This window comes from Grus americana, chromosome 2, assembly GCF_028858705.1.
Source record: "Grus americana isolate bGruAme1 chromosome 2, bGruAme1.mat, whole genome shotgun sequence".
NCBI classification, from domain to species: Eukaryota; Metazoa; Chordata; class Aves; order Gruiformes; family Gruidae; genus Grus; species Grus americana.
Window position 1 is genome coordinate 136,904,778 of NC_072853.1, and position 23,579 is coordinate 136,928,356.

At 37.5% G+C, this 23,579-nt stretch overlaps 1 protein-coding gene across 2 annotated transcripts in view; it reads left to right on the forward strand.

Annotated features, from left to right (window-relative positions):
* Positions 1-23,579, forward strand: part of CRPPA (CDP-L-ribitol pyrophosphorylase A) — a 123,044-nt gene that overhangs the window by 40,389 nt on the left and 59,076 nt on the right. For both annotated transcript variants that reach the window (XM_054816314.1, XM_054816315.1), the window contains exons 4-5: positions 4,034-4,138; positions 11,285-11,330. In XM_054816314.1, the coding sequence (XP_054672289.1) occupies positions 4,034-4,138; positions 11,285-11,330 (151 nt within the window). The remainder of the gene's footprint in view (positions 1-4,033; positions 4,139-11,284; positions 11,331-23,579) is intronic.

The window sequence follows — 23,579 nt, forward strand, 5'->3', positions numbered from 1 at the left end:
ATTCAACAGTTCAAAAGCATTTTTAAATAACATGTTTCCTTGTGTGTCATTTAAACAGCTAAACTAATCTGTTTTCTTTCTTTTGTGGAAATGTCTTGTGCCAATATTTCCAGCTGTTTCCACCATTTCAAATCTGTGGTCTGAAACTTAAACTATGTCTATTGTTTCACAAAGCTATGTGTGCATGTCGAGTTCAGTTAACTGTACTCTTGTCAGACTTTATGTTAAAAAGCCTTTCAGTCGAAAAGAGACTTTAGAAATAGTAAGAGTTTTAAACAGATTGTTGTAGTGTGAATTGGCTCTAGATGTACAATGAAATACATACAGAAGACTTAGGATGAGAATGTTTGCATGCCTGGGTCAGTAAGAATTTTCCTCATAGATATTCTACAACTTTTTATTATAGGTGCTCCCTGATAATGCTTAATTTATTAACTGAATTTCTTAGAGCAATATAGAAGCTTTCAAATTCTGCACCTTAAATATGGATTTAAAACTTCATTTGTGGAGCTGTTTAGCGTATGGATAATAATAAACTAAGCTGGTCTTGAGTTTATACTTCCATTTCATTGTTCTCCTCTGACATCAGTGTATCAGACTTGCAGAACAGTATACTGTGACAATATGTTTAGGTTTAAACAATTACAGCTAATTAGAGTGGTAAATGTCATGATGTACAAGTGTTAGTGAAATATGTTTTTAATTATTACTTTGCTTTGTGTCATATTTCATCCCTTGAAGCCAGCAATACCCTCAAGATGCTTTAGCCCATTTATGGAACTTCTCCACTCCCTACTAATTATCTGTAATTAATACCTTGCTAAAAAGTTGGAATTGCTTAGTCTTGTCCTAGTATCATTTGTTACCCATATATTTAAAAATGTAACTTAATTTTAATTCAAAGTAAATTCTTTCACAGATACATTTTTCTGAAATTTTCTTTTCCATTCTGAGGCAGAATGAAAATATTTTTTTTTAAAATCTGTGTGTTATGGACATTAGTAGAAAATAGCTTGATTTCTACCAGGAAATTTTCTGTAAAAGCAAAACAAAAAAAATGAAACACTTTGGTAATAAATATTTGGAATTGAAAGTTACTAGGCCGTTTCTGGTTTCATTGGCAATTTATCTCTGGACTTCTTTACTCAAGAGATCACTCCATTTTTACATATTTTGGAGCTAGAGTTCCCTATTCCTTTATAATTTCTGTTCACCTTTTTTGTTTCTTGGTTATTTAAAGAATATAAATAATTTCTGCTTAATTTAAAAATATTCCAAAATGTCTTTTTGAAATCCCTATTTTCTTTAGTATTCTGAGAGAAGTCTTGCTTTTTAAATTGCTCTATCTTCTTGTGTCTCTTTTGGTTTTTTACTCAAAGTACTTAAAAAATTCTGTCGGGAAGTATAAGACTTAAATTAATTTTCTTTCGAAGTGAGCCATGTAAAAGGATCTTTTTGATTGTAGTCATGACAAACTATAATGACAAAAATTACTAATTTAAATAATATAAAAGTGATAACTATAATTTTTCTGTGTATGTTAGTAATACAATTCAGATGTATAATGCTGATGAATTCCTTGAATTTCATTGATGCATTATAAAACACGAATAGAAACTAAAATTTTTCTTCATCTTTTTTATTAAACTTCTTGAGGAAATTATAAAAAAAAAAAGGCAAGTTGTATTGCAGCACTCTCATTTGGATCTTCTTTAACCCACTTAGACTTTTGCATTCTCGACAACTTCGAATTCTTGAATCCTGGAGGAGACTGTGAATTAATGAGCACAGTATCTAGACTGTCACATTTTATTCGAAACATAAATTTGTAGACATGGTTAAATTTGACACAGCGGAAAGGTTATTTCAACTTTTGTAAAGGAAAGCTTATGCATTGCAGAGCTAATTGTCATTCTTTAAGGAGTTAACTCTCATCTTGTTTGAGGTTGCTGAAGCTGATAACAGCCTATTTGGATAATAAGATGTTTCACCGAAGCTTTTACTAAAGGTCCTTTACGGAAACTGAACAGATTTGGGATAAGAGCAAAGACTTACTAGAGTAGATTATTTGTTAGAAGATAAGAAACAAGGTAAAGTGCATGACTATTTTTCATAGCAGTAAATCACCAGTGGAGTTTTGTGAAGATCTGTGCTGGGACCTGTGCAGTTCATTTTATTCATAAATAATTTGGAACAGGATGTGGAGGTACTCATCTTTTCGTGGTAGTAGAAATGAGGGCTAATGAAGAAGGTTTGTAGAAGAATGTTATGATAAAATTGATAAGTGTAGATAAATGTAAAAGAGGGCAAAAGGGTTGATCAAGGTTTTGAAGTAACTTCCAAACATAGAATCACAGAATTGTTTTGGTTGGAAAAGACCTTTAAGATCATCAAGTCCAACTGTTAACCTAGAAGAAGAAATTTTTCCTAATATCCCATCTAAACCTCCCCTGATGCAACTTTAGGCCATTTCCTCTTGTCCTATTTCTTGTGACTTGGGAGAAGAGACCAACACCCACCTGGCTACAACCTCCTTTCAAGTAGTTGTAGAGAGCAATAAGGTCTCCCCTCAGCCTCCTCCTCTCCAGACTAAACAACCCCAGTTCCTTCAGCTGCTCCTCATAAGACTTGTGCTCTAGACCCTTCACATTAAATGACTGATGAGATGTTGATCTCTCTGCCTGTGGAAAGACGTGAGAAGAGATGTGGTGGAGCATTTTAAAGGGCTGAGAAGGTGGTTTTGCCCTCCCTTTTCTGTCAGAACAACAGCGCATGTGATGAAAAGTGATGAATCAGATGCTTCCTGATTCAGGTGCTAAAAAAATACTGCTATTCAAAATGTAATTGGGTTAAATTGCTGTAATTCACTGAGGACTTAAAGCAATCACTTCTGGCTTAATGTGTCCCTCAGGGACTTTTTAATTTAGGGATTTCCTAAGCCAGGGCAATAGCTTTATATGAGGCCAAGGGAGTATTCTGGGGAAGTAAGAAGGTATAATTGCCTTGTTCTTATTTACTTCTCCTTGACTATCCACTGTCAGCCTCTATTAGAGACTGGATACTGGGCTAGCCAGCCTGTGGTCTTATACAATACATCAATTTTTATGAAAAACCCCATCTTAAATTATCCTTCTTTGTTACGTGTAATTCATGTTTCTGGATGATCTGGTAATTTAGCAATATGAAAATAGACTAGAACTTTCTTATCTTAATCAGGCCAATTCATCCTGAGGTAGAGCTGTCTGATAAGCTCCCCATTTCTGCTTTTGTACCCACCTATGTTTTGGCTTGAGAGATTCTGCCCCCTACTCAGTTTTCCATTAATAGGATTCTTATAATCACTAACTATAGGAAGCCAAAGTGCTTGGGAAGGATGTGTTGAGAGAAGAATGCCTCTTCTACATCACTAAGAAATGAACAAACCTTTTTGGTTTTTTGTTGTGTTTTTTATTTTTAATCTGGAAGGCTCATGCAGCAGCATGAAACTTTGCTATTTTGTGTGCAGATAACTGGAGAAAAATAGAGGGAAACATGTAAGGAATATAGAGGTTCTTAGTTACTACCATTCTTTTTTGATGCTGCAAAAGCCAAAACAGACAAGGCATTTGAAGAGTCATGCGTCTACAATTTATGTTCCCATACTCTAAAATTTTGTTAGTAGAAGGTTGGTGATGTCTTTTGGTGAGGCCTCATCTCCATCAAAAATTTTTTATACATGTAACTTCTCATTGATTTAGTTAACAACATAAAGGTGTAGCAAGATACTTGCAGCACCTAACTGAATTCATTTGTGGTTGTAAAGTGTTTATTTACTTCTGTAACGCTTTGCTGGATAGCTAGAATTTGGCATAAGCTTCTTAGAAGAGTTTTATTTCTGATCCATCCTGAACTTACTTATCTAATACAGCGTGTATTATTCTGGACAGGACTGTTGGGATGTAGGGTTTAATTAATGAAAGAAAATATGTTATTGCTTAAAGTATGATTTCTTTAAGACTAATTAAGAATATTTATTCTTTTTTAATTACTACAGTGTACAGACTATGACCTGGACTATGGAACTGAATGTTTGCATCTGGCTCTGAAATACTGTAAAACAAATGCCAAACTTGTTGAAGGAACAGCTGATCTCTGGAAGGTAAAGGCAATAATAGTCTCTTTTTTTACATATCTTTTAAAATTATTAAAATTCACATATTACCATAAAAATTTCAGACGTGTTTTCAGTTGTCATAGGCTTTTCTCTTCCAAGTTTCAGAATTGTTTTTGGATTATCATGAGGTTTTTCTAGAGCTCATTGTTATAAACAGACTTGGGCAGATATTACATGAGATAATCAATGAAGACAGTATTTATCTGCCAGAAGGAAAACCAGCTACGTACTCGAATAACCTGAGAATCTGTGAAACTATAAATCCATAATCTCTACAACTAAGAACATTATTTTATGAGATGAGCTTTCTCCTGCTATTTCTATATCTTTTGTCTATTTTCCTCCACTTTTCCTGTGATATCACTTTTTCTCTGATGCCAAATACCTGGCTAACAACAGTTCAATTTTTTTAGAGGGATTCATTACATTCAGTAATACTGTAACATTTAAGACCTTTTCAAACAATCTGTTAAATTTTTTTAAACATCATTCACGTTGTCTGATAATCTGTAGGTTCCTGACGACTGACAAAGCAGGTGTGTATACAGGTGCCAAAGAATTACGTCCCTGCTGCTCAAAAGTATCCCATTTCATTGTTTTGGATGGTGGGACATTATTCTTCCTCAGTAGCTGTCGTGTCATGCAATTTTTAAGTGTGTTTCCTTTTTTATTTATTTTATTCATTACCACATTGAAGAATCTGGAAGCAGCTCAAATCACTCCATCTGTCTTTGACAGTAAATTTCTTCCAATCGGACATGATTTCTAATAATATGACAGTAAATCTTACACAGAAAGGTAATTTCCTGAATCTGCAGTGCAAATTTCCTGCGCAATTTAGCAATAAAATTTACTTATGCGTTGGTTGCATACAGCAACTTCTTTCAATATCTTTCTGGGAACATAGTCGTTCTGAAACAGTATATTGTCAATTTTCCTATTCAGTCTTCTAAAGGACAGAATGTCAGGCGTATTTGCATTACATCACTGTTTGGATGGTTTCATTGTTGTCATTGCAAAGCATGGTAGTTACATGAAGGGTAAGAAAATACACCCATAATGTTTGTTTAGTTCTTTTAAAATGTTTATTTAGTTCTTTACTATCTGTAGATACTACTGATGCCCAGCAGATGAAATGCAGTCTTTTGACCTAAAATAACAGAATAATTAAGACTGAAGGAAATATTTAGATGTCATCTGGTCCAACACCCTGCCGAAAGCGGGGCCAGATTAGTTAGGTTAGGCTGTGCAGGGCCTTGTCCAGTTGTGTTTTGCGTATCTCCAAGAATGGAGATTTTACAGACTCTCTGGGGAAAACAATTCCAGTGCATATCCCCATGTAGGGAGGAGACTTTTTTCATAATATTTTGTCAGCATTTCCCTTGCTGCCTCTTGCACTGAGAAAGGATGAAAGGCCAACAGAAAGAAGATCTGCAAGAAAAGTCTAGTTTACTCATCCCTATGGCCCTTAATTATGACTCTTCCCACCCTTCATCTGTTTGGGCTGAACTAGCCAAGTTTTCTTACACTATCTTAGCATCCCTTCTGCTGGTCTTCCTCCTGTTCCTCATTGCATTATACTGGTGAGCCCAAAACTAGAAACTGCTCCAGCGTGTTCTCAAAAATGCCCAATACAGGGGAATAATCTCTGTATTCCCTGTAATGAAGTTTTCTTCCTTACTAATATAGCCCAGTCAGTTGCACTCCTTTTCTGCACTGCTACACACTGCTGAATTATGTTCAGCTTGTCCAGAAGGTCCTCTGCAGAAAATCTGTGTTCTATCTTTTGGCATCAGTACGGACTGCTGCACAGGATTATTCTGTCCCAGATGCAGGATGCTGTATTTGTTTGTTTTATTTCACAAGGTTTCTGTCAGCCCCTTTCTCCAGCCTTTCAGGATCCCACTAAATGAGTGTTGTACCCTTGAGCATATTGAATACTTCCCCATTCGTTGTCATCTACTAGTTTTCTGAGAGCATTTCCTCTTTCCCAGGTTATTAATAAAAATGTTAGACAGTATTGTCCCCAGTATCAGCCCCTAAGGAACAGCACTAGTAACTAGCCCCCAGTTACACTTCAGACTTGAGCTTGTGCACAACTCTGTTTTAAGGATTTTGTTGAAATGTTAGCGCCTCTCCAACATTGCTCGTGAAACAAAATCCTGATGCTGCTAACTTTCTAGCATGTGGGACCCATTGCAGTAGCACTGGACTTCAGAGGCTTGTAAACACATGGAAAATGGTAATGTGAAGAGTCAGTTCCTCGAGGCTGGTGGCATACTAGACAATATCATGGAGAAGGAGATTCAGGTAGAAAAGCTGAAAATACTGTGGACCAGGTAAAAGAGTCTCAGTGTTGACAGTATTGTGCAGTGTGTGACAGTAGTAACAGCACCCATTTATGTGCAGATACCATGCTGCAGGCGGTGCAGAGCAGCAGATATGCTATATATAGTATACGCAGAGATGCTGCTGCTGTGTCATTAAAGTACTTAATACCTTCTCACATCCTATTCCCTGTCTTATTTTGTAGCTAAGTCACTGGTGTATTCTGTGACTTGTGAAGACATTCAAAGTCAAAGGCATAAAAATGATGAGGTCTGTAAAATAGTAAATTGTTTTTGCAGCAAATACTCATATCAGCTTAGAGGCTACGGAGGAAGATAGCTCCTTCCTGCTTGAATAGCACCCTGGTGTTGGTCACCCCATACCAGGGTGTTTGGCAGGTGACTTGGGACAGTACCATTAAAGAACAGTTGTGCTCAGGCTGTGCAGTTTGATGAAGTGCAGGTGACTGGCAATTTTGTCAAGCGATGTATTGCTGTTTGTTACTAATCACCTTTTGGAAGCAGAATTGTCTTTCCTTAACTGTCATAATAATGTAATCTGTAATATATTGTTTGCTTTTTTCTGTAAGGCTTTTCAATGCTGACATAAATTATATTTCGTATGTACTGATGTACTCCCAATGGCTCCAGTCTTATTTTTTCAACAAGAGGCAAAAAGGTATTCCGTCCAGATAAATGAGAACTGAAATAAATAATCATTTTTCAGTTGAGATTTCAACAGGTGGAGAAGAGTTTCTAAAGTGTGTTACAAACCAGTTTCATCCTATATGAACCTTGAATCTTTAAAGAGAAGATCTGATATTTGTAAGAATTCAGTTCAGGTGCACAACCGACATAACATTAAATGACTGAAAGCTGTGGGGAAAAGTTACTGATGTGTGCATATGTATTGTCTTCTTGAATTAACTTGAATTATTCTACTGGACCACTGTCTACTTATAGTGCATTCGAAAAAGTCCTATTTCAAAGTCACCATTGGAGCTAAAGAAAGAGATAGTTTGTTTACTTTCTGGTAACAAATTACAAAATTAAAATCATTCTTTGTAGTGACAACAACCAGGCAGGAACATTCAAATTACTTCAGTGTTATAAATATTTATAAATTCTATTATAAATGTAGTTATTGTATAACTTTTTGTAACATATTTGGCATCAGGATGGCAAAAAAGGAAACAGAATGACACTATCCACACATTTTCTCTGTGCTTGACACCTTTGAAACAAAATGACCTTAAATATTCTGGGGCAATATCCTCTTAAATAAAGTATAAAATCATGTAAAATAATGTAATTGTTGGAGTCTAATATATGTGTGTGTCTATAATGCAGACTAAAACTGCATTGTAAGAACATTTTAAAAAGATTGATATGCATTTAAAGTCTTAATGCTGATAGTGCAAAAAGTCCTCACCGTTTCTAAAAACAACAGGTTATTTTCTCATCCTATAAAAATATCCCCAAAAAAGGAGATCTGTATGATACATCAGTATAACAGAGGGAAATACCTCATTAAATTAAAACACAGTGCATTTGGTGTATGTGTGATCATAATTTTATTGTATTTGGTGAAGAGTTATGTTTTGCAATTAACATACAGTTTTGTAAATCTGAAATGTTCATCAAGCTAAATCAATTTGAAGAAGACTTGTAAACATTAAATAGGAATAAGTTTGGTGAACTTTTAAAAGAGCATCTTCCTAGGTAGTGAAGATTTGCAGTCTGACAACAGAGAGAAAGGCAGACAGGAAATCAAACACCCAAACTTTTGATCATTTTGAGGCTTTACTAAATAGATACAGTAGGTAGTTTATTGTACGGAAAAGTACAGGAATGTTTAATAAGTAAGACTATTCTGCCTTTGCCAAATAAGCAGATGATGGTTTCATATTCCATGATAGTGAGGTATTTGTGTTGAGTTTTAGTACTTGGCCTAGCAAAATTCTGGATTGCAGCATCAATGTTCAAAAAATCTTGGAATTCTGGATGCTCAAGAGGACAAAACGAAAATTAGTGTTGTCACATGAAAAGAGAGAATCTGAGTAATTAGAAGCCTGTGAGTTCAATATTGATCAACAAAACAAAAGGGTGAACTGCTACAGGCAGAACTTGATTAATAAAGAGTTAAGGGAGTAATGTAATTAATGTCAACCAACATGGAATTTACTTATTTTGTGAAATTGACCTCAAGCCTTTTTTACAAGATTATAGTCTTGGCTTATAAAGACGGTAGTGCTGATACAATATACAGTTGGCAGAAGTTTGACTTGTTACTACATGGCAGCTTAATTAAAAATAGAATGACTGTAATTGTACTAGCCCTCATTAAATAGATTAAAAATTGGATAACTGATATATTTCAAAAGGTAATTGTCACCACATGCAGTTCTGCAGAAACTGTTATTGTCTCTAAGCTATTTAACATCTGTCTGATAAAGTTTGCAGACAACACAAAGATTTAAAGATTTGTAAATAAAAATATGATTGATCAGAAGTAACCTATTGATAAGCATTGCTTGGCAAACAGTATAAGCAAAAGATATGCTTTTCACTGCAACCAAACGTAAAGAAGGCTGCGAGAGAGTGCCACCTTCCTTTCTGGTATAGGGTGGCAGTTCAAGTATACTTCCTGGTTGATTTGGCTAGATCCAAATTGCTTCTGGCTGGGGTGAGCCTAGAATGCAAATCCATTTTAGTGAAATTAGAGATAAAGCAGTATAGTTGCTCAGAACTGTAAATGTGTTGACTAGCCTTAAAAGTTGTTTAAAACAAATTCATACTAAAACAATCAGTGGTTAGAATTAAAGCAAAAAGTCTCTGCTGTGGTTGCCTGCCTTTTGAATAAGTCTCATCTAAATTGCAAGAACACATCTTAATCAACACAAGAAAATCCAGAGACGTTATGAATGTCTGTACCTTAAGAGAAACTTTGGCTGGAATTAGTATCTTAATATTGAAGGGGATGTAGAGAATCCCTTCCTCCTTGACTGGTAAGTGGCGGTCACCTGTTGTAGCTAGCAGGGTTATTTCTCTCTGTCGATTTTAATACTTTTATAAAGCTTATAGGAGCTTGTATCTGAAATTAGCTTATAGGATCAAAGATTATAAAAGTACATATGGGTAGTGTGATATGGTCTCAGATGATTTGTTTCTCTAGAAAACCACCCTAAAAAGTATTTGCTGATGTCCGGTTCAGAAGTTCAGAAGCGATTTTAAAATTTCATTCTTAATTTTTTATTCTTCTGTGTTGTTTTCTTGAAGACTGGGCCTACTTTATGAAGTAACTTCTTCTTAAAATCAGACTGTTTGAAGATACTTTTGCATCTCAGAGAGATTGTGAACCTTAGAGTATGTGAGACTACTTTTGACAGGGCTTAGGTAGTCTTGTCTCTTGAAAGGTTTTTAGACAGTAATCTGTTACAAGTTTACTGAAAGTTCAGTATAAAACCTCTCTAAAAATAGGTAATTAGAAAGAAACCTTGCAACAAAATTGGTCACTCAATAATTCTTTATCCTTAAATTTAAAATCAAGACATTGATTCTTCCCAACAGTATATGAACTCGGACACCTAAGATTTCTTAGGCTAGATTCATTCTCTAGCTGCTTCTCCTACAGGACAAGCTGTAGGACAAGGGGAAGTCAGTTAATTTTCAATTTAAAAGAATAATTCCTTGGAGAAACGGTAAGTAATGAGAAAGGTAATATTATTCATCTGTTTCTGACTACAATACACAGCTTAATTTGAGATGGAAAAGAAGGTGGTTACAAGAATCCTTACGTTAAAATCAAATAATTGGTTACTTGGAGACTAAAATGCTGATACCAACAATAGTGTGTTTCTGGTGTAAGATTCACTTTACAGCACTAAAGCTTTTGGAGACCTATTCAGTGCATTTCAAAAAGAAAGAAAGAAAGTTATTCAGACTCTAGAGAAACAAATGCAGAAAATCCAGTAATATTTTATTTAACATAAAAGGAAGTTACAGTAAAAACAAAGACAAATATTTAGGAGTTATATCAGTTCATGTCACTGCATGTCATTGCAAAAACGTTGCTAGCAAAGACTGTTAGTGTCTTGGGTAGATGCTGTCTTTAATTTTCTATTATTTTATTTGCAAAGCCTAATACTGAGTTTGTCAACCACCATGAGAGTACAAAGGCAGATATGAAAGGTGTTTTTTTACAAGTACCAAGTAAATGTTCAGCATCTTATTGTCCATCTAACTTGATCTGATTAATGTCTTCAAGAAGATCTTGATGGTTTTTAATCCTCTGAAAGCTCATACAAAGCCTACTATAGTCTCACTGACTCCCACTGATTAATTGGACTCTCATTAACAGTAATAGTCTTCCACTACTGAAAAATTACACCTGTATTAGTAAAAGAAATCATTTTTATGATCACAAATCCTATAAAAATGAATCTATTTCACGATAAAATTAGAGTAGAAATACAGTTTTTTAAGGAATTATGAAAATGGATGTGTGAAAATAGATGCTATATCATGTTTTTATGATTCTTCAAAGGGTCGAAAATAGTTTTAGGTTTCAAATGAGTTCTAAGCAGATGTAGGCATTTAAAAAAAGGTTTCTCTTGAGTCTCCAGCAATTTATGCAGCTTCTGTTCTCATGACTTACCAGTGATGTTTTACCAGAATGAAGGAATTGACAATATCATTTGTTTATGGTATTTCAAATGTAAAGAATTGCCTCCAGGGCATTGTTTTATTGGTTTTACATTCCTTCTTGCTGTGTTAAATCTAATGAGGCTTGTCTGTCCTTTAGGTGACCTACAAGCGGGATCTGTATGCAGCTGAGTCAATTATTAAGGGTATGTGTTCGTCCTTGTGGCTGTCAGTTTGCATATTCCTGAGTCTAATTTAGAATCTTGTGTGCTATAGTTTTAAATGTCTTTAAGAAAAGTTTTATGATGAATAAAATGTGCTTAGGCAAGTTGTTTTAGCTTGTTCACTGGAGTACTTATATTATGCATTATTTACCTTTATTTACTTCTCTTAGAAGAGAGAACCTTATAAAAAGCTGTGTGTATTACAGAGTCAAACAGAGATTAATTTTGAATGGCTTTATAAGGAATAAACAAATTTTTTTCTTTAATTTCCAGTTCAATTCTGAATATGTTCCATCTTTCTAATCTAAATAGTAGACTGAAAATTAAATACTAACTCTTTAGGTATCTTCACTCTTTTACGTACAGCAACTTGTTACCTAAATTGATATAGCAATTATATTGCGGTATTCTATTAATTTATAAATACTTTTTTGAACTGTTTTTTGACATTTTCTTGTACTGGTAACAGTGGTTTCATAGCAGTTTAGCGTAAAGACTAAATTTAGTCTTTATCCAGATTGAATCAATCTAGAAGCAACGTAGAAAGGAAGAACTCTTAAGTATTGTATAATGTGCATACTGATGGTTACTGTAAACTGATAGGCACTGATTCAGGGGACTCTTGCTTGACTCCTTGTTGAGAATTGAGGGATAAAAGCCCAGAAACTGATAAAGAGAAAGGGACTTCACCTTGGATTAAAACTATCTGTCTTTCCAGAGAAAAGAGTGTGGTTCCTACTTAAGATAAACAGAGCAAAACCCATGTCCTGTTAGGGCATGGTGAGTGACTGGCTAGTTGTTCACTTCAGTGGCTCATGTGTTGTTACAAGATCCAGTATTGGTTTAGCTTCTGGTTTGGTGAAATTAGACCATGCTTAGCTCAGCTCTGTCACTTAGACAAGCTAGAAAGCTTAAACAGAGCTCAGATATTGCTGTGGTATTCTGCATGCTCCTTCTCTAGACCTCCAGGAATGCAATAAGTTTGAAGTTTCTGGTTATTACAGTGGGCAGATACTGCATATTGTATGCATTTTTTTGAACTACCTGACTGAATTTTTCAGACACGTATCAAGGAGATAGGGCTGGGAAAGCTTGGAAATTCTGGTTTTGACAGGGACTGGGCTCTCTCCTCGGGAGCTGGAGGTCTGGAATTTTTGAGAATCTTGTTTTGAGTAGGATTCTTAAAGGTTCCATACTCCTCTAGCTTTCAAGCTTAGGATTTCCAAAGTTATTAAAGACAAAAAGATGTCTGGGAGTAGTTGGCATGAATTTACAAAGGGAAAATTATGCCTCACCAATCTGATAGCCTTCTACAATGAAATGACTAGCTTGGTGGATGAGAAGAGAGCAATGGATATGGTTTGTCTTGATTTCAGTAAGGCTTTTGACACTATATGCCATGACATTCTCATTGACAAACTGATGAAGTGCGGACTAGAAAAGTGAACAGTGAGGTGGATTGAAAACTGACTGAACTGCCATGCTCAAACAGTAAAGCCCAGTCACTAGTAGTCTACCCCAGGGATCAGTGATGGTTAAAATCTTCACTAATGATCTGAGTGATAGGGCAGAACACACCCTCAGCAAGTCTGCAGATGATGTAAAATTGGGAGGAGTGGTTGATAGACTAAGTGGTTGTACTGCCATTCGGCAGGACCTTGACAGGCTGAAGAAATGGCTGAACAGGAGTCTCATGAAATTCAGCAAGGGGAAATGCAAATTTGAGAAGCTATAACCCCAGGCACTGTTACAGGTTGGGGGCTGACCAGCTGGAAAGCAACTCTGCAGAAAAGGCTGCAGGGGTCCTGGTGCGACAAGTTGAACAGGAGCTGGCAGCGCGCTCTTATGGCAAAGGTGGCCAACAGCCCCGAGCTACGGTAGGCAGAGCATTGCCGGCAGGTCAAGAGAGGTGATCCTCCCCTGGTGAGGGGGGAAGGTGAGGTCACATCTGAAGTATTGGGTCCAATTCTGGGCTCCCCTGTGCAATAGAGACATGGTTAAACTGGAGAGAGTCGAGTGAAGGGCCATAACGTTAATTAAGGTAGTGGAGCATCTGTCATATGAGGAGATGCTGTGAGCTTGGACCGTTATGCTTGGAGAAGAGAGCACTCAGGGGAATCGTGTATAAATGCCAAATGGGGTGGAGTGAAGATGGAGCCAGACTCTTCCTCAGTGGTGTTCAGCAAAAAGACAACAGGTAATAGACACAAACTGAAATACAGAAAATTCCATTTATACATCTGGGAAGCCCAGAAATTCTTAGGATTCTCAGGTTGTTTATTACAAATCTGGGAGGCTGGAGGGGAGGCTCTGTCCTTGATTTCTTAGGAATCACTCATTCAGCTGAGACTGCTGATATGTGCATCTCTTGGCTTGTAAATGCCATTTTTAATCAGCTTTTATTGAGTAACTGAAAAGAATATTTCATCTCAGAAATTACTTGGGTTAATATTTTCAGAACAGTATTTTTAACTTAGTGAAGCTTATGAGAAGCTTTGAAAATGGGGGTGTGTTCTAAACTGGAAGAAACAATTTCAAAATATGCAGTTTTTCCATTTTGTCCACTTTGGTTTTTTATAGGTGTTGGATATTTACAGAGTTTATGCAAACAGAATTCATTCTACCATTCAGAGGTTTTCACAGATAAAAATCTAGATAAGAAGCTCTTGAGTTGGCCTAGGGATTATCAAAGCATTTTTAAAAATTTTCTTAAATTTTTGTGCTCTTGGAAAAGTATGTAGGAGCTTTAATTTTAAGTGATCTTTCCTTGGATAAAACAATTCAGTTTGAATATAAATTTTAAAAGCTCAAATATTGTTATTGTGGTAGTCATATGAGCAAAATGACGCACAAGACAAAAAAACAGTTAATAGAATGAATCAGTATGCAAAAGAGGGATTTCCTGGTACAGTACGATATAAAATTAAACAATAATTTTATCTCCTTGATGAATAGGAATTGGAACTAATACTTTACCTTGACTGGTTCAATGAAAAAAAAAAAAGGGAAGCTTCCAATCTTGGAGAAGTGCAAAAGTAATTTTATAAAAAAATGACATTCTTTTTTCCAGTCTAAATATAGATCCCATTACACCTTTTTCACTGAATTCCTAGTTCCAATAGAGTGTGTGCATGCTTTTACAGTACAGCCTTCTTTAAAGTATTATATATAATTTTAAGTATTATCTATATAGCAGAGACTGTCAGAGAAAAATTCCCTTTGATGGTGACATTAACAAGGACATGTAGAAAGCTGATTCAGCTGCTTGGATGTGCTGTTTTGTCACAATATTTGTAAATATTTGCTGTAACAAGAATTCCTGTACTTCTGTCAGTCGCGCTTGCTGAAGCCAGTAATGCCAGTATAAAATGTTTTAAATGGCATGAATCAGCTCAATGAATGTACTATGTTGATCATATCTTGACAAAAGGTTCAATATTCAACTTGGAAAAAATCTCAGCAAATTCATAGTTCTCTGTTAACTTTGATCTTATTTTCTTGTTTCCTGTATATTTTTCATATTTATTTGCCATGTATGTTCTCAATATTTAATGGCAATTTATCAGTCATTACTGGATCACGTAGGTCCATTTTCATTTCCATTGAACTTAACTGTAGACTGTACTTCTTTTGTAATACAAAGGCCAATTTATTGAACTGTATCATTCAGTATTACTTAAATATTTAAGAGTTATTTAGTTCAGAGGATATTCAGGACGTACTGAGGATGTATATACGTTAAAGGAAAAGAAAAATCAAACCAGTGCTGATTTATATTTTTAAAAAGTTCTTGTTCATCTTCTTGCAGTGTATTTGATCCCTTACTAGATACGGTAGTCTGTAGTGGGCAAGGAGAAAGCCAGATGGACACCTTATGTAAAATACGTTGCTTGATGTAGCTAGAGAAGGAGACAGCACCCTGCTCGCATCATTCAGCTGTGCAGTTTGCTTATGCCTCCTTCAACACACATCCCCATCATTACAGAGCAGCTCTTGTAAAGGTGGGAACTGAGTCATCACACTTTTTATGGGGAAACTAGAAACGAACACAATGTGAAAAGATGGTTTCTGTGCTCTCCCTCTGCCCTCTCATCCATACAAAGATGACTCCTTGTATTCTTTTAATCGGTGCTATCCTTTCTTTATAGATTATTTAAAAGAAACCAAGTCGATTTGTAATATGTTGAAATGTTTTGCTTAAAAAATGTTTTTATAGTACTTTATGCTAATTTTATGTAAAACATTCACACTATTATTTCATACAAAAAATTATAAACTTGAAACAGTACTGCAACTTTCATGCAAATGATTTCCCATGTTCCTGTGTATAAAAGGGCTTCATTAATCTCATAAATCATTATAGAAGATCAGTTATAATTTATTTAAAAAATAAGATCCATTCCGAGCAGCTTTAGAGAAAACTGCTTGAGTAGAAAATGAGTGTGCAGCTTATTCAAATTAAAGGAACATTCACTAAGTTTAACTATTTCTTTTTATAACTGTAGCAAAAATGCTGTAAATGACCAGTCATTCTCTTCATACTCTTCATAGATACATATTGTACATGTTTATTTCATCATGTTATCACATTTTTTGTTTTCACTAAAGCAAATACAATCTTTTCCAACTGTTGGTTATGATAAAAAGTTTATGTAGCTTAAATGACAACTTGCATGGTGGTAAATCAGGCTGATTCCTTGCTTGATCTTTACTTATCTATGTTCTGTTTCTGGGGCAGCACGCACTATATCTGCTTCAGTAACCACAATAGTCTTTTATTATGCCTGGTCTGTATGAAAAACTGTATTTTACTTCCTTGAAGTTTAGATTTGCATTTTTGCTGCATTGCATGATTTCAGGTAGGGAATGCCTTACATGTTCTTTACTCCTTATGCAAGCTGTGTAATAAGAGTCCTCTATAGCTAATTAGGATGCCCCATAACAGATTTATCTTACATAATTAATTATCTTTAATGGCGTTTTGAATAGACACTGTTAGCACTCCAAGTCTGCAGTTTGAGAGTTGTGCCTTACGTATTCTATGCCCTTCAAAAGGCTTCAAATACCAGATCTTCGGGTTGATATAACATGACTTATTTTTATAGTGGACAATTGAGCTGAGTAAATTATTATTAGGTACATATTTTATTCACAGGTCATGCCACACTTGAAATAATATGCAAGGGGAAAATAGATATTTTTGACCTATTGACCATCATCCTGTTGTACCCCCGTGTTGCATCATTCAGTCTCATGATTCTTAGTTTTACAGAAGTAGTCTTAATAGCTATGTTCTGCTGTGTTGTGCTGTGCCTATGGGAAACCTTCAAGGATAGTTCACCTTCCAGAATGGCAACCATCCTGCAAGCCAAGGGATGCTCAGTTAGGTCTTTCGTACTAGCTGAATAATTGTATCACAGTGTCTGCCTTTCTTGAGAGTTCAAAATACACTGTGTGGTGCGGTGCTATATGAAGTGCTCCTACTTGTCATTACCCTTTTGTGTTTTCTCCCACAACTGAAGTAGCTGTCTACTGTGTGATAGCTACTCACTGCTGTTTGTGAGATTCCATGTGAGGGACCTGCTAGTGTCACGGAAGCATGTCATGGAGACTGACGGAGAAGCAACGTCTGCAAGAAAGTGGCAGTTTCCATGCAATATTTCTTTCGATGGTCTCAGTCTCTGGAGAGAGGAAGGACCTTCTGTTGATTCTGATTGGTCTAGAGATACAGACTTGGCTAGCAGAAATCCCCAGTGTGCTATTCATGGCTCACACAAGACCCACGTGCTTGTGCATTTTCACATATTGTTCCCCTTAGAGACATGGATTTTCTGGATATCTACCTCCTTTTTCTTTTTCCTTCCCTTTTGCTTCTTTGGGATGATGATGAGATGCCAAGAACTCCAGAAAGGCATAGTTATGGCAGGAATACCTGCCTTCTCATGTGGAATTTACTGTTTTGCCTTGTTAAACTCCTTTCTTTTGCTTAGCACTGGCTGGTGGTATGTCTGCAACCTTGCTGAGCATAGCTGGCAGCAATCTTTCCTACCTATGTGGAGAAGAGGATGTCTCTTCCTGACACTATATACCACTTCAGGTATAAATGGTGTTACCCATGGGGTGGTGGTCTACATGATGGTGGTTCTTTGTGTCAAGTTGTTGAAGAAGACACAGGACTGAAATGCAGCACTGGATAGTACAGTCCTGTATCGCATACTTGGCTGGATTCAGAATTCAGGTTCAGGCCATGTAGAGTACCTGAAGGGGAAGTACTGCATGATGCTGTAAGGCTGGGTTGCAAGGTCTTGGCACACCACCTTGCATGCTGTCAAGGTCCTCTGGAGGCGTCCCAGAAGGTAAATGATTGGATTGGGTGTAGGGTACTAAGGGCACCAGCCTCACACTGACTCCCCACTACTGATCAAGTCTTCACAACTGATTTCTTTTTTAAGCGATCCCATTTACTTTGCTGGATGCACATTTTATCACTGGATGAATTCAGAAGTGATGAAGAATATTTGAGTATACATATTTAATTTTGTGACTACAGCTCCAAATTTCATGTCATATACAGTTATATTTATTAGTGACCGAAACTTGGTTTTCTTCAACTTCAGAGAATGACAGTTATCTTTTCTGTTAACCTGTTAGTTTTATTTAGAAAATCCATTTAAGCTATATTAAAAATACTTGATTTGATGAGAATTATTCATCCAACTTTTCTCTCTCTCGTTTAAAATAGTTTTGGGATGTTGGTTTTTTTTTTTTTTTTTGCTTTGAATTATGTTCTTCAACAGATCTTTAAATACTTAAATTTTTATGCTAGAAGATTAAGGTTACACTTGTGCCTCTAGACAGTTTTGCTAAGGAACAGGTTCCTTGTGGTTCAGTTTGACATGTTATTTTGCTATCCTGTTTATTTTTGAGGTACTCTTGCATTTCTGTCTATTGTCCATATATTAAATTATCATTCTGTAATTAATCAAATATAAGAAAAATTATTATGGTAATATGTGTTTGGCAATTAAATGATTTCTGAAAAAAATACAGTTAATCCTGTCATTATAATTATGAGACTGTTTCTTTAATCAGCTGTATTACAAATGTAATTCTACCTAAGTAACAAGTCCCAAGTGTTTCATAGAAGCACAGCTAGATTTTTGACTGCTGGCCTAATGAGACACAATAACTGACAAATTTCAACTTGCTAAACTTGACTCAGGTGGAAGTAAGAAAAACATACATGCATACATACATTTTTGTACTACAGTTATTTTTATATATACATTTATATGTATCATTCACATTCAAGGCAATACAAAGAAACACCTCATTAATGTAAATAGACTAATGAGCTATTTATCTTTGGAGACTGTTGTCTTAAAACATTTCATATTAAGTTGCTTACTTCCTCAAGTCTCTTTTACAACCGTGTTATGAAAGTCTGAGTCCTAACATCATCTGTTTTATAAACAGTAAATTTAATGCTTTTCTTTAGTTAAGCAGGTATGAACTTATAGAGTATGCAGGCAAGGTGGCACACGCCTATTTTTAATAGTCTTGAAGTAAGAAAACATCGTCTTACAATAAGGTTGACTCATCTAGAAATGTACTTAAGATCAGGCTAATACAAAACATCCTAAAAAAATTTCCATTAGGACTGCTGCCCTCAGGGTAGGTATCTTTGAACTCTAGTTCCAACATGTAAACTTTAAATGGTGCTTCTCAGTAGAAGTTTGTAACTTAGAGTTTGAATCTCTTTCTCCTCCTCCTTTTTCTTTTCTTAAGGGCCCTTCTTCTGCAATGACTTTTTCACAAGAGCATGCACTTGCAGATTGCATATTTTGCCCTCACATTTGGCTAAATAAGTATCTGCTGATGTAGATAAAATTATGTTTTGCAAGTGCCAAGAAAAATATCGTAATGCCTTCAAACTATTTATGACTGAGAACTACATACTATGTTTTGTGTTATATGAAGAACCAATGTGACTTTTTATTAAAAAAAAAAAATTAAAAATTAAAATTGACACAAACCTTGCTTATCAAAGGATGAATATGTTACTCGAGGTAGGCTGTGTTTTCATGGGCACACTCATTAACCAGGGGCCGCTCTCTGCTGTGAGGCAAAGAAATAGACTGGCAGGTGGGGAGGTACTCCTCAGAATAGCTACGGTCAGGTGAAAACCACCCCGACATCTGTTGGAGGGACAATGCAGCAGAACAGAAGCAATCCAGGAAGTTCCTGGAATGCGTTGATGATAACTTCCTTCTTGAAGTGATAGAGGAGCCCACGAGGAGAGGTGCCATGCTGGACCTTGTTCTCACCAACAAGGAGAGCCTGGTAGGGAATGTGAAGCTCAAGGGCAGCCTTGGCTGCAGTGACCATGAAATGGTGGAGTTGAAGACCCTCAGGGCAGTGAGGAGGGCACACAGCAAGCTCAATACCCTGGACTTCAGGAGAGCAGACTTTGGCCTCTTCAGGGATCTGCTCAGTGGAATACCACAGGACAAAGCCCTGGAAGGAAAAGGGGCCCAAGACAACTGGCTAATATTCAAGGGTCACCTCCTCCCAGCTCAGGAGCAATGCATCCCAACAAAGAGGAAGTCAGGCAAAAACACCAAGAGGCCCCCATGGATGAACAAGCAGCTCCTGGGCAAAAAGTCAAAAAAAAAAGGAAGCCTAAGGAGGGTGGAAGTAAGGTCAGGTAGCCTGGGAGGAATACAGAGAAACTGTCTGAGCAGCCAGAGACCAGGCTAGGAAAGCCAAAGCCCTGATAGAAATTAGTCTGGCCAGAGATGTTAAGGACAACAAGAAAAGCTTCTATAGGTGTGTTAGTGATAAAAGGAGAATGAGGGAACATGTGGGTCCCCTCCGGAATGAAATGGGCGACCTGGTTACCCAGGATATGGAGAAGGCTGAGGTACTCAACGACTTCTTTGCCTCAGTCTTCACTGGCAAGTGCTTGCGCCACACTGCCCAGGTCACAGAAGGCAAAGGCAGGGACTGGGAGAATAAAGAACAGCCCACTGTAGGAGAACATCAGGTTCAAGAATATCTAAGGAACCTGAAGGTGCACAAGCCCATGGGACCTGATGAGATGCATCCGTGGGTCTCAAGGGAACTAGCGGATCAAGTGGCCAGGCCGCTCACCATCATATTTGAGAAGTCAAGGCAGTCTGGCGAAGTTCCCACTGACCGGAAAAGGGGAAACATAACCCCCATTTTTAAGAAGGGAAAAAAGGAAGACCCAGGGAACTACAGGCCGGTCAGTCTCACCTCTGTGTCTGGCAAGATCATGGAGCAGACCCTCCTGGAGACTATGCTCAGACACATGGGAAATAAGGAGATGATTGGTGACAGCCAACATGGCTTCACTAAGGGGAAATCGTGCCTGACAAATTTGGTGGCCTTCTGTGATGGGGTTACAGCGTTGGTGGACAAGGGAAGAGCAGCTGACGTCATCTACCTGGACTTGTGCAAGGCATCTGACACTGTCCCGCGTAACATCCTTGTCCTTAAATTGGAGAGACATGGATTCGATGGATGGACCACTCGGTGGATAAGGAATTGGCTGGATGGTCGCACTCAAAGAGTTGTGGTCAGTGGCTCAATGTCCAAGTGGAGAACAGTGATGAGTGGCGTTCCTCAGGGGTCAGTACTGGGACCGGCACTATGTAACATCTTCGTTACATAGATCGAGTGCGCCCTCAGCAAGTTTGCTGACGACACCAAGCTGTGTGGTGTGGTCGACACACTGGAGGGAAGGGATGCCATCCAGAGGGACCTTGACAGGCCGGAGAGGTGGGCCCGTGTGAACTGCAGTGAAGTTCAACAAGGCCAAGTGCAAGGTCCTGCATGTGGGTTGGCACAATCCCAAGCACGACTATAGGTTGGGGGAGGAATGGATTGAAAGCAGCCCCAAGGAGAAGGACTTGGGGGTATTGATTGATGAGAAGCTCCACATGAGCCGGCAGTGTGCGCTTGCAGCCCAGAAAGCCAACCGTGTCCTGGGCTGCATCAAAAGAAGTGTGACCAGCAGGTCGAGGGAGGTGATCCTGCCCCTCTACTCCGCTCTTGGGAGACCCCACCTGGAGTACTGTGTCCAGCTCTGGGGGCCCCAGTACAGGAGAGACATCAAGCTGTTGGAATGAGTCTGGAGGAGGGCCACGAAGCTGATTGGAGGGATGGAGCACCTCTCCTGTGAGGACAGGCTGAGAGAGTTGGGATTGTTCAGCCTGGAGAAAAGGCGGCTCTGGGGATATCTAATTGCGGCCTTCCAGTACCTGAAGGGGCCTACAGGAAAGATGGTGAGGGACTGTTTATGAGGGAGTGTAGTGACAGGACAAGGGGTACTGGGTTCAAGCTGAAGGAGGGTCGATTTAGATTAGATGTTAGAAAGAAATTCTTTACTGTTAGAGTGGTGAGATACTGCAACAGGTTGCCCAGAGAGGTTGCGGATGCCCCGTCCCTGGAAGTGTTCAAGGCCAGGTTGGATGAGGCTTTGGGCAACCTGGTCTAGTGGAGGTTGGAACTAGATGATCTCTGAGGTCCCTTCCAACCCAAACCATTCTATGATTCTATGAAAACAACCCTTTTCCTTGTCTTATACCACAAAATCTGCCTCTGTTTCTTGTATGCTAATATTGGCAGAGGAAGTGTCAAATATGTGGCTACAGAGAAATGCGGAATGAATAAACAAAAAATTGGTAGGTATTTTTGGTTACCTATGTTATACAAATAACAATTTCAACTCATTCTGTTGAGCATGAATGAACTAAATGCTTGGCAGTACTTTTTTCTTGTGTTTACAGTGGTAGAAACATCTCTGTTATGAGATACTAAAAATGCCAGGGAGAACCATTCTGAATTTCCAGAGCAGTCAAGCCATTACCCTGTAAAAAGTGAAAATGGAATTCTGATAAATTAATTTACTCTTTTGAATTCACTGCAAACTTCAGAAGCGGTCCGATGAATAGGATGTGCTTCCAAAATAGGAATTGTAATGACCGACCCAGAATGTCACAGTATGAACATACATTTACAAAAACAAGTGTATGTATATGCATATTTCTGCAATTAAGGGAAAAAAACGTATGTCTGTAGGCTAAAACCTATTTGCCATTCAGGTGCGTTTTTATTCTTATCATATTAATTCACCAGGATATAATATTTATGATCTTTATTCAAACAAAGTATTATTTTAATTGCTGCTTGTTTGTGGTGTGCTTTTCATGGTAAACTTTTAAGTCATTCTTTAGAGTACACTTAATGCATTATCTAACTAAAGGTAGTTCCATAAACATGCATCCATTTTAATTTATAATTTTTGGTGAGATCCTAGGATAAAGTCAGTAACAAGTTACTGAATAATAATGGGATCTAACGCTTTCAGGATATCAAAGGGCGGCACAGAAAAGTAGAAAATTTAGTTTTCTGCTGGAGAGAGGCAGAGATTTAATGGAACAAATTCTGAAATCCTGTATTGAATTTATCTTTAATGAAGAAAATCCTGCCCCTTTCCTGACAGAGAAATTTAATGTTTAACCTGAATTTGGCAGTGTAAAGTTTTAACTTTTTTTAATTTTATGCAAAAAATGTGCTCTGAGTGGATGTTAAATGTGATGCAGTGTGGGAAGGGTTAGTCTATAATCAGGTACAGCAGGAAAGAAGCCGAGAATAAATGGCAGACCTGTATTGGGAAGAGGAAGTTTCCAGGGAAATAATAAGTTTAAAGTAAGTAGAGGAAGAGGAAGCCAAAGCAAGAGAGAGATTCTGATAGGTAATATAATAGCAAGAGAAAAAAATGAAAAGGTTGGGAGATGAAAAGGAAGATACAGCGTGAAAGTAGGGAAGACAGGTAGAACAGTGATGCATGGTGGGAGGACAAGAGATAACAGGCAAAAACTGAACCAAGGGTAAGTTCCAACTCAATAAAAGGAAAAACTGTTTCACCATGAGGACAATCAAGTAGTGAACAGGTTGCCAGGAGAGGTTGTGCAGTCTCCTTCCTCAAAGGTATTCAAGAGCCAGGGGATAAGGGGCTGAGTGACCAGGCCTGACCTCATGTGTGATCCTGCTTTGAGCAGGAGGTTGGACTAGAGACCTCCTGGGGTCTCTTCCAGCCTGAATCATCCAGCGACCAATGAAAAATATAATTGTGTTAGCTGAGTATTAAAATTCTTTGTGACGTGACCGTGCTGTTGCTTCCCAGAACGACTGTTTCATTCA